Source organism: Mytilus galloprovincialis, chromosome 8, assembly GCF_965363235.1.
Source record: "Mytilus galloprovincialis chromosome 8, xbMytGall1.hap1.1, whole genome shotgun sequence".
In the NCBI taxonomy this organism is placed as follows: domain Eukaryota; kingdom Metazoa; phylum Mollusca; class Bivalvia; order Mytilida; family Mytilidae; genus Mytilus; species Mytilus galloprovincialis.
In genome coordinates, this window is record NC_134845.1 from 29,711,177 (window position 1) to 29,730,780 (window position 19,604).

Sequence of the window (19,604 nt, forward strand, 5' to 3'; positions counted from 1 at the left end):
CATTAATTAAAAATAAATTTATAACATTTTGTGTTGTCTAAAAAATTAATTTGAATATATACGTTTAACATAGAAAATTTATCTCATGAATATGTACAATTGCACGTCTGTGCGTTTTATCTTCTTATTATCGGCTGGTTATTAGGTAAAGCAGAAGTCATCGACGCGCTTACGATCATGTTAAAATATGATTAAAAACCAAGACTTTTAATGATTGTATTTTAAATCCCGGCATGCAAAAACCAGGAGAAAACGTCACGACCTACAGGAAGTTGTTAATATTTTTTCATTGATTATTGAATTTCTCCTTTATTACTGCAATTATAGCGATAAAACTTTGTGAATATATATATTATGTCATAATGAACATATTTAAACCATAAGTAAAAAATCGCGAATTTTCCCTTTAACAGAAGTACATTTCTACGCTTCATTCTAAAAATGTGCGCACAGTCAACTCTTTTACAACCCTATGAAATTACAAAAAGAAGCTTTCAATACATATAATTACATTTTTTAGCTAGGATCATGAAAACACGACTTTTGTCATTTTTTTATTTTATTTACCTGTGCACTTTATTATGGGACCTCTTGTCATTATGAATGATACATTTTATTGTGTAAGGAAGTTAATTAAGGAATTACACGAGATTGCAGTGTAGCCAATCAGAATAATGTATTATAATGAAACATACATCTAATGTAATTATACATAAATATCATTCAGTTTTCTGACCTTTTCTAAGAAGTATCCAATAACCAGAAATCCTTTGTTTTGTATCATCTGTTGTTGAATGGTGACTGAACTCTTCAATAAGATACATAATATGCTCATCAGACTTTCACTGAAAAAAACAAGACATTGCTATCCAAAAAAATAACTTTGGCAAGATTTGACAAAATCTATGGATGGAAATATCCTTAAAATTTATTTGAAGCATTTTGTGGTATTTCTGAGAATAAACTGAATTCTGAATTATATTTTCAATGCTAGTGAACTTTTTCTTTTTTTAAGTCAATCCACTTAAAATTTGATATAGAAACTTTAATAGGTTCTTTTATTTAATATGCTATTTTCAAATAAAGGTTTAAAAAACAATATTCAAATCAACCTTCTATAGTATATAGTATACATTACACTGTGTTGTTTGAAAACCAAATCCAATACCTACCATATAGAATAATCCACATCTGTAGGTTTGTCTGATCCTCTGTACACAACTTCATCTAACTGACCAAACAAGGGGAATAACACCTGTCAATAAAGTTACTGTTGATTAGTTGGTGGTTTTTAACACAACCTTTACAAATGATGGCTATATCATGGCAATGCACAGATTTTTGCAGATTATCTAGAGTTACTGTTCTATACAAATTTTACCTATTTATTTAGATTATTACAACTGAAAGCAATTAAAATACTAGTTTTTTCAAAACCTTCTTACAGGTCTTTTTATCATAAAGTCATGTCAATTTCATGATCAAAGTTTCATAAAATGTATCAAGAAGTTCTTTGTAAACTGTATTTATTCCAAGTCAGGTCTTAATCAAACTTTTACATTGGTGTAAACATTTGTGTTCATTAATCTTAGATCTGTATTAAATATTGGTCAGTAATTACCATGATAATTTGCTTAAGAAATATCATGTCAATATCTGCTTGTGATTTTAGAGTTATGTCCCCTTTTAACAGAAATGTGATTCTGCATTGATTTCATTTTTTTAAAAGGTAGTGTTTTTGTCAATACAGTCGACTCTCGTTATCTCGAAGTCAGTCGGACCAGAGAAATATTTCGAGATACACATAGTTCGACTCAAACGAAAACCAGAAGTTTGACAAACCAAGGGACACAACTCTTGCCTTACTTGGTTAAGCTAAAATAAATCATGGTGAATATGAGAAAGGGATCGATATTCTGGTATCAGATCGATGTATTTAAATGTCATGGTCTCTCATTATTATAATAGCATTATTTTTACTTATTCTATTGTTTCAGTTACATTCAGTTACAATTTTTTCCTACTTTTTCTTGAATATAAACAATGTATCACTAATTATTTATATAAATTTTTAGGTAAACACTCGTGGAAATAGCATGTCATAATTAAATCAATACAGTGGTCAGTGACTGGAAATTTAATTACACGTGTATTGTCAGATTATCTCTTCTATCCATTTAAATCTCGGAGGTCATGTGTATTAGTTCGAGATAGATAATGAATTTTGAATGCTTTTGTTAACCCTGGGATCGTAAATTTAGTTCGACTCAACCCAAATTTCGACTCATCCAATTTCGACTCATCAGGAGTTCAATTACTTACATTTATATGGAACAAAGTTCGGGACCACGTGAAAACTTCAACTCATCCGAAATTTCGAAAACCGAGTTCAAGACAACGAGAGTTAACTGTAAATCACTATAATATCCCTTTTTATACATAACTTTTAACTTATTTATATGTAAAGTGAAATTTTATGCTGAAATATTGTACGTCACAAATATCAGGACCAGGCTTCACATATAAATTACTTACCTGTACACCTCCTAAGGAATGTAAGGTACTGTGTATGGAATGTGTTATAACTGCCTTTACATCCTAAAAATAAATAACATAAAATTCATACACATTTTGTTATTTAGGAAAAGGCTGACATTGTTACAATTCTTATCCTAAATTAAATATTCATAAATTATAGTAAAAACAAAATATATGTCTGCAAAAATTCTTCATTCCTAAAAGAAATCAATGTGTTTTTTGTACTATACAACATTTTTGGGTAGTTCCTGCTATCCTTTTTATGCTTTAACTTTTCAGGAAAATTAAATGCCTTGCAAATTGTACAACTAGAACAAGTATTTGTTCTATCATAAAAACAATTGAATACTTTGCATTTTTGATCCATTATATATGCTGAATAAGATTTTAAAATATCATAAGAAATTGAAATAAAGTCAAAATAAATGGAAGGCTTTTTTGGGGTTTTTTTTCAACAGGAAAACACTTTCAATGTTATTAATAAAAAAATTAGATAATATTCATATTAAACCAACAGCAAGCATACCTGTGACATCAGAGCATGTTGTACATGCACAAAATGTGTGGGATTTCCTTTTGGTGAAGACTCTAAACACAGCTGTGCATCACAAGCCATTGGATTATACATAAATACAATGGTAGACGTCAACTTTCCTTCATACAATAGCTGAAATAGAAAATATCTTTCAAAATCCTCTTATTGTGGTTCATATTTCCAGTCTTGTTTAAAAAAAAACTCAAGATGTACTGTTTACATTAAGCCTTGTTTTTTTCACATCTAAAATACCTAGTGAGTAATATTTATCCATAGCAATAGCAGATGCTTAATTGTTGCTAGTCAAGAGTTTATTGAAATCATCCTTTTCCCTACTATTCATACAACACATTAGTACTGGTATATTTCAACATTTTAGAGTATTATAAGTAACATATATCACAAATAGCCAATAAACTTATTTTCCCTTGAAAAACTCAATTATTTTATTTTATGAAAAGAAACAAATTAACTTGAGTTGGAACTCACCCTTCTATTTATTTCTTCATTGGAAAGACCACTTTCATTTTCAAATCTAAACTGACTCTAAAATATAAAAGATTATATATTAAATTCATATTCCAAAGCAAATCTCATTGCAATGTCATTCATATGTCATTTTGCTTCAAGGCAGAACTGTAAATTTCACACAAAATTAAAAAAAATATATCTATTAAGAGTAAATTTCATATTCATTATTTGCAGTTTTCTTTGTCATAAAAAATAATTGTAAAGATCCAGATTCCAACTGAAAAAATGATTTCCTTAGAAGACAAACACTTGGGAACATTTTGTTTTGGTTATAAACTATAAATATCTTTTATGTAAGATTCCAAGGCATATATTAAAACCGGTGTGCACTGATTATGGCCTGATACCTTATAACTTGGACCCAACTGGTATACTCCATGTATCTGCTGTGGAGACAAGGCTTCACTGAACAGGTATACAGTAGACATTTGTCCACAAAACATGTGATCTGTTTCTCCTTCAGCACTTGATCCAAGAAAACATTTGTCAAATGGCTGAAATAAAAATGGATAAGATACAGAAACAATATGCTGCAAATAAATATTTATCTTTTTTTTTGTGTGATAATAAATATGAAATAAGAGTTATCTCCATAAAGATGATATGAATGTACCAACTTAATAGAAACATGACAATTCTTTTTGTTTATTTAATTTGTTGGTTACTTAAATCAATTTATCCCCATTAGTACTGTTTCTACCTATTTTGACCTTTGTAGTTTACCATGTAGAAGACCCTACTTTAACCTATAATGGTTTACATTTACAAATTAATTATAACTTAGATAGAGAATTGTCTCATTGGCACTTATACCACATCTTCTTATATCTATATATGTCAGTTACTCACTATCCTTTTATTGTCATGCTTTCTTGACACCCTCATACCCCGCACTTATCAGCTGCAGTATTTTAAGTACTAATACTTTGAACATTGATTTAATTAAAACACAGCTGGACCTGAGATTATACCAACTAACATTGCTTGTATTGACTAGCCACAACATTTCTAAAAGTGATTCTATGTTACCATCCACATACACACGTAACTCTGACTTATGAAAACACAGCTGTGATAATTACAGTAGAACCTGAGATTATACCAACTTACATCGCTTGTATTGACTAACCACGACATTTCTGAATGTGATTCTATGTTCCCGTCCACATACACACGTAACTCTGACCTAAGAAAACACAGCTGTGATAATTACAGTAGAACCTAACTTATACCAACTTACATCGCTTGTATTGACTAGCCACGACATTTCTGAATGTGATTCTATGTTCCCGTCCACATACACACGTAACTCTGACTTAAGAAAACACAGCTGTGATAATTACAGTAGAACCTAACTTATACCAACTTACATCGCTTGTATTGACTAGCCACGACATTTCTGAATGTGATTCTATGTTCCCGTCCACATACACGCGTAACTCTGACCTAAGAAAACACAGCTGTGATAATTACAGTAGAACCTGAGATTATACCAACTTACATCGCTTGTATTGACTAGCCACGACATTTCTGAATGTGATTCTATGTTACCATCCACATACACGCGTAACTCTGACCTAAGAAAACACAGCTGTGATAATTACAGTAGAACCTGAGATTATACCAACTTACATCGCTTGTATTGACTAGCCACGACATTTCTGAATGTGATTCTATGTTCCCGTCCACATACACACGTAACTCTGACTTAAGAAAACACAGCTGTGATAATTACAGTAGAACCTGAGATTATACCAACTTACATCGCTTGTATTGACTAGCCACGACATTTCTGAATGTGATTCTATGTTACCATCCACATACACGCGTAACTCTGACCTAAGAAAACACAGCTGTGATAATTACAGTAGAACCTGAGATTATACCAACTTACATCGCTTGTATTGACTAGCCACGACATTTCTGTATGTGATTCTATGTTACCATCCACATACACACGTAACTCTGACCTAAGAAAACACAGCTGTGATAATTACAGTAGAACCTGAGATTATACCAACTTACATCGCTTGTATTGACTAGCCACGACATTTCTGAATGTGATTCTATGTTCCCGTCCACATACACACGTAACTCTGACCTAAGAAAACACAGCTGTGATAATTACAGTAGAACCTGAGATTATAACAACTTACATCACTTGTATTGACTAGCCACGACATTTCTGAATGTGATTCTATGTTCCCGTCCACATACACACGTAACTCTGACTTAAGAAAACACAGCTGTGATAATTACAGTAGAACCTGACTTATACCAACTTACATCACTTGTATTGACTAGCCATGACATTTCTGAATGTGATTCTATGTTACCATCCACATACACACGTAACTCTGACTTAAGAAAACACAGCTGTGATAATTACAGTAGAACCTGAGATTATACCAACTTACATCACTTGTATTGACTAGCCACGACATTTCTGAATGTGATTCTATGTTCCCGTCCACATACACACGTAACTCTGACCTAAGAAAACACAGCTGTGATAATTACAGTAGAACCTAACTTATACCAACTTACATCGCTTGTATTGACTAGCCATGACATTTCTGAATGTGATTCTATGTTCCCGTCCACATACACGCGTAACTCTGACCTAAGAAAACACAGCTGTGATAATTACAGTAGAACCTAACTTATACCAACTTACATCACTTGTATTGACTAGCCACGACATTTCTGAATGTGATTCTATGTTACTATCCACATACACACGTAACTCTGACTTATGAAAACACAGCTGTGATAATTACAGTAGAACCTGAGATTATACCAACTTACATCGCTTGTATTGACTAGCCACGACATTTCTGTATGTGATTCTATGTTACCATCCACATACACACGTAACTCTGACCTAAGAAAACACAGCTGTGATAATTACAGTAGAACCTGAGATTATACCAACTTACATTGCTTGTATTGACTAACCACGACATTTCTGAATGTGATTCTATGTTCCCGTCCACATACACACGTAACTCTGACCTAAGAAAACACAGCTGTGATAATTACAGTAGAACCTAACTTATACCAACTTACATCACTTGTATTGACTAGCCACGACATTTCTGAATGTGATTCTATGTTACTATCCACATACACACGTAACTCTGACTTATGAAAACACAGCTGTGATAATTACAGTAGAACCTGAGATTATACCAACTAACATTGCTTGTATTGACTAACCACGACATTTCTGAATGTGATTCTATGTTCCCGTCCACATACACACGTAACTCTGACCTAAGAAAACACAGCTGTGATAATTACAGTAGAACCTGAGATTATACCAACTTACATCACTTGTATTGACTAGCCACGACATTTCTGAATGTGATTCTATGTTCCCGTCCACATACACACGTAACTCTGACCTAAGAAAACACAGCTGTGATAATTACAGTAGAACCTGACTTATACCAACTTACATCACTTGTATTGACTAGCCACGACATTTCTGAATGTGATTCTATGTTCCCGTCCACATACACACGTAACTCTGACTTAAGAAAACACAGCTGTGATAATTACAGTAGAACCTGAGATTATACCAACTTACATCGCTTGTATTGACTAGCCACTACATTTCTGAATGTGATTCTATGTTCCCGTCCACATACACACGTAACTCTGACTTAAGAAAACACAGCTGTGATAATTACAGTAGAACCTGAGATTATACCAACTTACATCACTTGTATTGACTAGCCACGACATTTCTGAATGTGATTCTATGTTACTATCCACATACACACGTAACTCTGACTTAAGAAAACACAGCTGTGATAATTACAGTAGAACCTGAGATTATACCAACTTACATCGCTTGTATTGACTAGCCACGACATTTCTGTATGTGATTCTATGTTACTATCCACATACACGCGTAACTCTGACCTAAGAAAACACAGCTGTGATAATTACAGTAGAACCTGAGATTATACCAACTTACATCACTTGTATTGACTAGCCACGACATTTCTGAATGTGATTCTATGTTCCCGTCCACATACACACGTAACTCTGACTTATGAAAACACAGCTGTGATAATTACAGTAGAACCTAACTTATACCAACTTACATCACTTGTATTGACTAACCACGACATTTCTGAATGTGATTCTATGTTCCCGTCCACATACACACGTAACTCTGACTTAAGAAAACACAGCTGTGATAATTACAGTAGAACCTGAGATTATACCAACTTACATCACTTGTATTGACTAGCCATGACATTCCTGTATGTGATTCTATGTTACTATCCACATACACACGTAACTCTGACTTAAGAAAACACAGCTGTGATAATTACAGTAGAACCTGAGATTATACCAACTTACATTGCTTGTATTGACTAGCCACGACATTTCTGTATGTGATTCTATGTTACTATCCACATACACGCGTAACTCTGACTTAAGAAAACACAGCTGTGATAATTACAGTAGAACCTGAGATTATACCAACTTACATCGCTTGTATTGACTAGCCATGACATTCCTGTATGTGATTCTATGTTACTATCCACATACACACGTAACTCTGACTTAAGAAAACACAGCTGTGATAATTACAGTAGAACCTGAGATTATACCAACTTACATCACTTGTATTGACTAGCCACGACATTTCTAAATGTGATTCTATGTTCCCGTCCACATACACGCGTAACTCTGACTTAAGAAAACACAGCTGTGATAATTACAGTAGAACCTGAGATTATACCAACTTACATCACTTGTATTGACTAGCCACGACATTTCTGAATGTGATTCTATGTTACTATCCACATACACACGTAACTCTGACTTAAGAAAACACAGCTGTGATAATTACAGTAGAACCTGACTTATACCAACTTACATCACTTGTATTGACTAGCCACGACATTTCTAAATGTGATTCTATGTTCCCGTCCACATACACACGTAACTCTGACTTATGAAAACACAGCTGTGATAATTACAGTAGAACCTGAGATTATACCAACTTACATCGCTTGTATTGACTAGCCACGACATTTCTGAATGTGATTCTATGTTCCCGTCCACATACACACGTAACTCTGACTTATGAAAACACAGCTGTGATAATTACAGTAGAACCTGAGATTTTTATACCAACTTACATCACTTGTATTGACTAGCCACGACATTTCTGAATGTGATTCTATGTTCCCGTCCACATACACGCGTAACTCTGACCTAAGAAAACACAGCTGTGATAATTACAGTAGAACCTGAGATTATACCAACTTACATCGCTTGTATTGACTAGCCACGACATTTCTGAATGTGATTCTATGTTCCCGTCCACATACACGCGTAACTCTGACCTAAGAAAACACAGCTGTGATAATTACAGTAGAACCTGAGATTATACCAACTTACATCACTTGTATGACTAGCCACGACATTTCTGAATGTGATTCTATGTTCCCGTCCACATACACGCGTAACTCTGACTTAAGAAAACACAGCTGTGATAATTACAGTAGAACCTGAGATTATACCAACTTACATCGCTTGTATTGACTAACCACGACATTTCTAAATGTGATTCTATGTTCCCGTCCACATACACACGTAACTCTGACTTATGAAAACACAGCTGTGATAATTACAGTAGAACCTGAGATTATACCAACTTACATCACTTGTATTGACTAACCACGACATTTCTAAATGTGATTCTATGTTCCCGTCCACATACACGCGTAACTCTGACTTAAGAAAACACAGCTGTGATAATTACAGTAGAACCTGAGATTATACCAACTTACATCGCTTGTATTGACTAACCACGACATTTCTAAATGTGATTCTATGTTCCCGTCCACATACACACGTAACTCTGACCTAAGAAAACACAGCTGTGATAATTACAGTAGAACCTAACTTATACCAACTTACATCACTTGTATTGACTAGCCACGACATTTCTGAATGTGATTCTATGTTCCCGTCCACATACACACGTAACTCTGACTTAAGAAAACACAGCTGTGATAATTACAGTAGAACCTGAGATTATACCAACTTACATCACTTGTATTGACTAGCCATGACATTCCTGTATGTGATTCTATGTTACTATCCACATACACACGTAACTCTGACTTAAGAAAACACAGCTGTGATAATTACAGTAGAACCTGAGATTATACCAACTTACATTGCTTGTATTGACTAGCCACGACATTTCTGTATGTGATTCTATGTTACTATCCACATACACACGTAACTCTGACTTATGAAAACACAGCTGTGATAATTACAGTAGAACCTAACTTATACCAACTTACATCACTTGTATTGACTAGCCACGACATTTCTAAATGTGATTCTATGTTCCCGTCCACATACACGCGTAACTCTGACTTAAGAAAACACAGCTGTGATAATTACAGTAGAACCTGAGATTATACCAACTTACATCGCTTGTATTGACTAGCCACGACATTTCTGAATGTGATTCTATGTTACTATCCACATACACACGTAACTCTGACTTAAGAAAACACAGCTGTGATAATTACAGTAGAACCTGACTTATACCAACTTACATCACTTGTATTGACTAGCCACGACATTTCTGAATGTGATTCTATGTTCCCGTCCACATACACACGTAACTCTGACTTATGAAAACACAGCTGTGATAATTACAGTAGAACCTGAGATTTTTATACCAACTTACATCACTTGTATTGACTAGCCACGACATTTCTGAATGTGAGTCTATGTTCCCGTCCACATACACGCGTAACTCTGACCTAAGAAAACACAGCTGTGATAATTACAGTAGAACCTGAGATTATACCAACTTACATCGCTTGTATTGACTAGCCACAACATTTCTGAATGTGATTCTATGTTCCCGTCCACATACACGCGTAACTCTGACCTAAGAAAACACAGCTGTGATAATTACAGTAGAACCTGAGATTATACCAACTTACATCACTTGTATTGACTAGCCACGACATTTCTGAATGTGATTCTATGTTCCCGTCCACATACACGCGTAACTCTGACTTAAGAAAACACAGCTGTGATAATTACAGTAGAACCTGAGATTATACCAACTTACATCGCTTGTATTGACTAACCACGACATTTCTAAATGTGATTCTATGTTCCCGTCCACATACACACGTAACTCTGACTTAAGAAAACACAGCTGTGATAATTACAGTAGAACCTGAGATTATACCAACTTACATCACTTGTATTGACTAGCCACGACATTTCTGAATGTGATTCTATGTTCCCGTCCACATACACACGTAACTCTGACTTAAGAAAACACAGCTGTGATAATTACAGTAGAACCTGAGATTATACCAACTAACATTGCTTGTATTGACTAGCCACGACATTTCTGAATGTGATTCTATGTTCCCGTCCACATACACAAGTAACTCTGACTTATGAAAACACAGCTGTGATAATTACAGTAGAACCTAACTTATACCAACTTACATCACTTGTATTGACTAACCACGACATTTCTAAATGTGATTCTATGTTCCCGTCCACATACACGCGTAACTCTGACTTAAGAAAACACAGCTGTGATAATTACAGTAGAACCTGAGATTATACCAACTTACATCGCTTGTATTGACTAGCCACGACATTTCTGAATGTGATTCTATGTTACTATCCACATACACACGTAACTCTGACTTAAGAAAACACAGCTGTGATAATTACAGTAGAACCTGAGATTATACCAACTTACATCGCTTGTATTGACTAGCCACGACATTTCTGAATGTGATTCTATGTTACTATCCACTTACACACGTAACTCTGACTTAAGAAAACACAGCTGTGATAATTACAGTAGAACCTGAGATTATACCAACTTACATCGCTTGTATTGACTAGCCACGACATTTCTGAATGTGATTCTATGTTCCCGTCCACATACACGCGTAACTCTGACTTACGAAAACACAGCTGTGATAATTACAGTAGAACCTGAGATTACACCAACTTACATCGCTTGTATTGACTAGCCACGACATTTCTGAATGTGATTCTATGTTCCCGTCCACATACACACGTAACTCTGACTTATGAAAACACAGCTGTGATAATTACAGTAGAACCTGAGATTATACCAACTTACATCGCTTGTATTGACTAGCCACGACATTTCTGAATGTGATTCTATGTTCCCGTCCACATACACACGTAACTCTGACCTAAGAAAACACAGCTGTGATAATTACAGTAGAACCTGAGATTATACCAACTTACATCACTTGTATTGACTAGCCACGACATTTCTGAATGTGATTCTATGTTCCCGTCCACATACACACGTAACTCTGACTTACGAAAACACAGCTGTGATAATTACAGTAGAACCTGAGATTATACCAACTTACATCGCTTGTATTGACTAGCCACGACATTTCTGAATGTGATTCTATGTTCCCGTCCACATACACACGTAACTCTGACCTAAGAAAACACAGCTGTGATAATTACAGTAGAACCTGAGATTATACCAACTTACATCGCTTGTATTGACTAGCCACGACATTTCTGAATGTGATTCTATGTTCCCGTCCACATACACACGTAACTCTGACTTAGTCCATCTGTTGTATACATGTACTACAGTCACCATATGCCACTGGAATTGAAAACAAAAATAGTTGATTAACATATATACATACAGTTTTATATCTTTAAAAAGTTTCTAATTGCTGCTCGTTTATGTTCATATCAGTTCATATTAATAAGTTATCATTAGGAATACTGTAAATCCATTATTATTTGTGGGATACCAATTTTTGTGGATTCTGTACATATTTTCTATAGGCTTGTCTGCAGACTTTGACAAAACAACAAAATTTAAATATCCACAAAAATGTAAACTTTTCCTCAGTCCAAAAACTTTGGTACCAATGAAAATAAACGATTCAACAGTATCATTGGAACCATGAACTAGAAAGTGAAATATAAATATTTTAAAATAAACAAAAATGTGTCCCAAGTACACAGATACCCTATCCTCACTATCATTCTCTATGTTCAGTGGACCGTGAAAATGGTTTAAATCTCTAATTTAGCATTAACATTAGAAAGATCATATCATAGGGGACATGTTAACTAAGTTTCAAGTTGATTGGACTTCAACTTCATCAAAAACTACTTCAACTAAAAACTTTAACCTGAAGCGGGACAGACGGTAGAAACAGAGGGAAGAACGGATGGACGGACGAACGAAGGGACGGACGAACTAACGGATGAACGGACGGACGGACGCACAGACCAGAAAACATAATGCCCATAAATGGGGCATAAAAACAATCTAAGTTAACATAAGTGTGTGATTCTTGTTTTTATCATAGTCATTGCTGAAATGAAATAATAAATTAGTTAGTTAAACTTTTGTGTGTGTAGTTGTATTGTATTGTTGTTTGAAAAGTTGAGAAGAATAACCAAAATCCTGTATCAAAATGAATTTAATAATTACCAAATCATTTTCTTCTCTCAATAATACTATACTCAAACTTGCTTCAAAATTTGTAGTAAAATATATTAGATTGAATAGATTTTGAGTTGCAAATATTTTTTTCTTTATATAGTTCTAAATTGTAATGTTATTTCCAAATTAATGTACTTAATGATCCCACAACTTAAATATGACAGACTTCTAGTTTTAAACCACACAAAAAAGTAATTTATGTATCATGATTTTATTTGATATTAAACAGATTCACTTTTCTAACGATTAACAACAACAAAAAAGAAGAATTTATTAACTCTTGGTAACCTTGTCAACTAAGTAACACTCCACACTGTGATTTTTGTACATATATATGCATTAATAACATTAATTATAAAATACTGATAGGGTTAAACAGATATATTCAGGTGTAAATTCTAGGTTTTCTCAAAACTAAATCTAGCACGGATTACAACATTGAAGTAATACAACACAAGTGAAATGTGCATGGGGACAAATAATGACTGTCCCAAAAACCTTGTCAAACAATTTTAGTACAAAAGTGACATGTTAGTAGGAATACATGTTTCTTATGACTGACAATGCAACCAGCCACTAGGGAAAGGTCTCAGTGAAATAATGTCTTAACACTTTCACTACTGAATTTATTTTTTTCGCGGGATTCCCTGGCCGAAATTTATTTGCACGAGCCGTTTGCCTGACCGGGATTAATTTGACATGTGCTTCAGCAAAAACGACCTCGTAGTTTTGGTCATTAAAAACTCGGGAACCGTAGCGAGTTGTGCGGTCAAATTTTGATAAAATGTAGATAAATATCATAGGTTGAGCGTCCGTAACCTTTTCATAGAGTGAGAAGCAGTTTACCTTAAAAACGCGTGTCGAAAACGTAGATTGATTGAGTCGGAAGGTAATTTTTGTCATTGCCTACCGTATATCACTTTCACTTCCATTCGGCAACATTTCTTAAGCAAACGTGTGTTTCAAAATTCTATTTCTATGAGCTACTGAATTATTTTCTTACAAAATCCGTTTCCGTTTTCGTTTTCTTGGCAATAATACTTGTAAATCGAGACTGTCGTTCACGTAGATTTTGGCCGCCATTTGTTTACTGTTTCGAAAGAAGAAAGGTAACTCGGGGTCGATAACGGACAATAACTCTTCGAGACGAGTTGTATAATACCCCCAGCGTTGATGTGCGATTACTGAACTAATTAAAAATAATTGTTAACTGTAATAATAATCGATGGGACTTCATTACTTTATGACTTAACCCCAGTAATGCTTTAATTCTTCCACATGTGAATGAGATAAAGCTTTCCAATAAATAAAAGTAAATGAACCCAAAAAGTGATTTTTTTTTAAAGTTCTAAATCTATGAAATTTCCAATAAATTTTATTTGGGTCATGGGGGTTGTATAATATAAAAAAATATTTAAGCATTAATAAATGTACTACAAATAAGCAAATATTCAGCTGTATCTCAAGATAAAGAGCCTAGTGAATTTTATTTTTTTTGAAAATTGTTGAAATTAAATTTGAACTATGTAGTCAAAATTTAGGATGTATAAGATAACATAATATTGACAAATACATCAACTGATGTTTGTTAAAGCAGCACAAATAAATACCAAAAGCTGGCAATTAATATTTTATAAATTTATTTTCATCATAGTTAAATTTATTAATCACATGCAGTAGAGGTAAAGAAGATAATATATGCAGACAACTACTGGGTACTGTTTTATTTAAACTCATGATATGTACACACAGATGCAAGTCGTTGAAAACTATTGCCAAAAAGGGATTAAAATACATCATGTACATGTTTTACTGCAAAATGCAGTTTTAAAATTCATTGATGGAAAGCTACACCAGGGAGCTGCATGATATAGTTTGTAATAACATTTGGAAGCTATGAAATTTGTTTTAGTTTATAATGCTGCATACTCATTGAATAGGAGGATTCATATCATAAATTTTGATTTTAAAATTTAGTGAGGACAATGGAAACTATTTTTTTTTATTTTCTGTTTATATTGTTGGGTTATTTAATGGAATGGTTTGTCAAAAAGTGAATAAAAATTACTTGAGTGAGGTTGTTATACTATAACCATTGTTACCAGTCTATTAATTAATCTTTTACATCCAGCAGCAAGTGTTACTTACATTGTAAGCCTATATATTAATGTGGTATGAAGATACCTGCTTATATGTACTATTCCCATAAACAGTGTTAATTTAAGAAGCTGACTTACAAGGTGACAGCTACAAGACCCTTATGTGGTCCCATTATCCAATTTGATCAGTTTTTTCTCTTACTCCTTACTACTACATGTATATGACTTGGCATCTGAGAGAAGAAGCAATTTATATACCATTTGAAGTCCCTTTTTGAACACAAAAAAGATGTTGACTTTCCTAGTGTTAAAAATGGTTGCTTATATTGGCATTACAAATTGTAATAAACTTTAGGCACTGCCTCACTGGTCATTCATCTTTTGTGTTAGTGTGCAACATGAGGGGGAGTTCTTCCTCATAATTTCCAAAACAAAAAATTTAACCCCTATATTGTTTTCAGAAACATACAGGAACAGTATTATTTTACAATAATAAATGATGCCATCTCAAGATTAATCAGTAGCAACAGACAACACCTTATGTTATTTCACTTTGGGGGAAAAAATCACTTCGAATCCCTTCAGAAAAATTTTTTTTTTCCCCCTTTCCAATTCTGAAAAAAATAATTTTCCCTTGTCTTCTAAAACAAATATAATTTTTTTCACTTCCCTTCTTTGACAATGTTTTTTTTTTTAAATGAGAAAGAAAACAATTTGTAACATAAAAATAATCATCTTGGCATCTTTCAGGATTTTTTTACTCCCTGTCAACATTATTTGTTTTTCAAAACAACTTTTAAAATTTTTGTATGCTGAACAAGACTTTAAAAAACCTCTGTCACAAGACGAGATACATCATGGAAAATAATTTACACTCGATTAAAATACAAATAAGATTGCAGAATATTGTCTCATCTTTCGAAACCACTTTTATGTAAATTAATAAATCTATGAGATGTAACAACACGTGTTTTTATGAACCGCACTATTTATAGACTCAGCTGTCAATTTTGTCAATATCCGGTTCTATTTTAAATGAAATTGGACTTTCGTTTTGTCGACCTACATACTGCAGCACAGCCTTTCAATGAATAGAAATAAAACCCGTAGCACTACAGACTCCCGAGAGTGTCTAAAACGATGATAACAGACTCTGACTCAATCGGTAATGAAAGGTTGACTGTCAAACGGCAACGAGAAATAATTATTTACAGTCGTGCACCTGATGGCGACAATCAAAGTCTCGATTTCAGTTTGTTTTACAAATATCCTTCTCACAACTCCAAAATATACGTACAATCACTACTTTTGTTCAAGTTAAACGACTTTCATGACCACAGGTTAAGTTTTCTCAATGTTTCAACTCGAAATGAAACTCCTGACCACGATTGTTTATGATTCCGCCATTTTGTTTTTCACGAGTTTTTTTTTCTCTCAACAATCTTTGAAAAAAAATATTTAAACAGTGTTTTTACGCCCGATACTAAAATATCGAATGCATTTGGTGTTTATCATAACATCCATGGAGCATCGTGGCAAAGAAACATGTTTAAACGTTATTTTTACTGTTTGCACTGTGACCGTCTAAAAATAGAAATCTATGTATCCTTAAGGATACATTCGGCATCTACACGGGGGTGCCAAAAGGATACATTCGGCATGCGCGCGGGTGTGCCAAAAGGATACATTCGGCATGAAAGGGTTAAAGGAAAGTTAATCATGCTTCTTAATCTAGTACTTAAAAGTATTATCATTTTCCAATGGAGATAGAATAAAAAAATCATTTTAGGATTCTGCACCCTATGAAGTTAGTATATTTATAACAGTGTACCATTATAATGCAGTTCAATTATTTAAGGAGCATCAGTTATAGAAATGACAGAACGAAGATCTTTCAGAAACAAAAATGACTAGCATATCTGTTTAAGTAATTGGACTGAAATCTGGTTATTGAAGACATCTTATACTGTCAGTGAAATCTGTGCACAAATAAGAGAAGTTTTATCAAAATGCAGAGCAACTACAAGAAGTCTTTAAGCATTTCTGTTAAGCTTTCATCACATTCTGAAGTCTGTGCTTGTTAGATGATATTGCTCAATCTTTTCTTTATTTGAACACGTTGAAAACATTTTTACTACAAAGGAGTCCATACACCAAAATTAAGTCTAACCTTTATACATCGTTCCTGTAAAAATAGGTATTTTTTTTTCAGTTTTCCTTTTCTTCTTATATTTTTCTTATAATTTACCTTTATAGGGAAACCTTATTTGGGTTTTGAAACCAAATGAATAAACAAATTTAAAAGAAAATATGTTTCAAATGATCTCCTCAAAGTTGTTTTAATAAAAAATATCTTTACTATTAATGATAGGAGAAATTACTTTCTATATACATTCAGTTGGTGTCAAGTCATAAATATAAAATTCAGAACAGAAATTATTCTGAAAGCAAATTAATTTCTACAATTTTGCAGACATTTTTTTGAATTTTCAACAATTGTTTTAGCTGTTTTTGTAAAACTAGATAATGTCAGCACAAATGCACTTGTCAAGAGCAATTTTGGGTTTCAAACTTTTAAGGGTCAGTTCACCTTTCCAAATTAAAAAAAAACACAAAGCTTTTACATTTCACTGGAACAAATAATCTATTTCTTGTCTATTGAACCGAACTGATAAAGACAGTATTTACCTTTCTGGGAAGAAACTCATATTTAACACAATGCTGGAAACCTTTTCCTTTGATCTTCATTGCAGTAATAACCAAGGAATTCCCTACAAAATGGGCCGAGTATCCAACGCCTTTGTTCGTCTTGAAACTATGAAATGGAAAAAAACTCATTTTATCTATTTCATTTTAATATCCTCATATTTATTTTTATAGCTGAACTGATTATAAAATACTTAAATTGAATTAGACCCCATTTACACTAGTACAAAATTGAATCACGCTTTATTTGAATCAATGTCACTTAATAAAAAGTAGTTGTGAAATATTAAGAATTTGAAGCTTTGAGTTAAAACAAAATAATAAAACAGTTTACAATTCATTCAGTTTTCTCATAAACAGTAAACCTCTAAATAAAACAAGTAAAATATTAAAGCTACACTAATTTAAACCCTCTGTTCATGAATAGTAAGCACTTAGTTAAAAGTGTATTCTAAATAAGTTGACTCATTTCAAATAAGAAGTAAATGATGTGCTGTTAAGTACAATATAAACTTTATATATTCCTACCAATATAGATATGGTTGTTCTCTTTCTACTGTTACTCCTGTCACAGGGTCTAATCTCATCCAACAACTAAAGGTCCATCCATTCTGATAGGGCCAGGTCTTTATTGGGGGTAGGGCTATATGCTGTAATACAAACAGAATATGTTCATGAATTTTATTAGTTGACATACTTTTTTGAAATCTTTTTTTGAGGTCAGTGTATTTATTGGAGGGTCAACAGTTTCTTAAAAACCCTTACGTTAAATATGCCTTTCATGCATATAAAAACCCAAATGAACTATAAACACACATTTAGTAGATATTGTTAAACAAAAAGTGTTTCTTTTAATAATATGATCAATCTGAAATTTTAATGCCCATCAATTACATAAAAATTCAAAAGGACAAAGGTTACTTCAAGTGACAAACTACAGTTATACGCTGAACATCAAACTTACTGATCCTTTTTTACCAGGGAAGCTAAAGAATTCATCTGGTCCTTCTCTTTGTGGCATCATATTTAACACTGAGAGTAGTTTTACTGAATGTAATTGCTGAAGAATACAAAAAAAAAATAGATAATTTACACAGTTATCTTTGTAAAGTCACTATGTCTGGAAAAATAATTTGCTTGTTTACTAAATATATATACATATAGTCTGTGTGTTGCAGCTGTTTGTCATCTTTGTTTTTGATTTGTTTTTTTGTTTTTCATAAATTACAGAGTTCATATATTAATTCAAAGTGGTTTTTTTCAAGCTAAGTCATATTCAGGCCCTTTTTTAGCTGTATAGACAGCATGCGTTTTGCTCAATGTTGAAGGCTAGCCATACAGAGACAAAAAGTCATTTGGACTTGGGTTGATAGTTTTCTCATTGGTAATCATAAAACAGTTTCTTATTCTTATCTAAGCTCATTAAAATTCAGTTAAAAAACAAATCATAATTTATAGGAATTTTTTTTTAGTTTATTTTCATCACCGGTATTCTTCATGCATGCTGTTTGAATTGGTTTATTTCTAATACCTGCTTCATATGTATGGCAACTCTGACACTTAACTTTCAGCTTTTAAATTTTTTCTTCTTACTTCTTTATGTTATGTAACTTATGTAATTGAAAAATAATGACCTTGGGTTAACATT

At 33.2% G+C, this 19,604-nt stretch overlaps 1 protein-coding gene across 2 annotated transcripts in view; it reads right to left on the bottom strand.

Moving 5' to 3' along the window:
- LOC143085511 (neurobeachin-like) overlaps nucleotides 1–19,604 on the bottom strand; it is a 239,768-nt gene that overhangs the window by 200,602 nt on the left and 19,562 nt on the right. For both annotated transcript variants that reach the window (XR_012981352.1, XM_076261893.1), the window contains exons 5-15: nucleotides 18,921–19,016; nucleotides 18,485–18,606; nucleotides 17,939–18,065; nucleotides 17,421–17,435; nucleotides 12,174–12,293; nucleotides 3,952–4,098; nucleotides 3,563–3,619; nucleotides 3,065–3,205; nucleotides 2,536–2,598; nucleotides 1,173–1,255; nucleotides 737–845 (exon numbers count right to left, since the gene is read on the bottom strand). Coding sequence is in view for 1 of the 2 variants with exons in the window: in XM_076261893.1 (XP_076118008.1) it covers nucleotides 737–845; nucleotides 1,173–1,255; nucleotides 2,536–2,598; nucleotides 3,065–3,205; nucleotides 3,563–3,619; nucleotides 3,952–4,098; nucleotides 12,174–12,293; nucleotides 17,421–17,435; nucleotides 17,939–18,065; nucleotides 18,485–18,606; nucleotides 18,921–19,016 (1,080 nt within the window). In the remaining variant the exon portion in view is untranslated. The remainder of the gene's footprint in view (nucleotides 1–736; nucleotides 846–1,172; nucleotides 1,256–2,535; nucleotides 2,599–3,064; nucleotides 3,206–3,562; nucleotides 3,620–3,951; nucleotides 4,099–12,173; nucleotides 12,294–17,420; nucleotides 17,436–17,938; nucleotides 18,066–18,484; nucleotides 18,607–18,920; nucleotides 19,017–19,604) is intronic.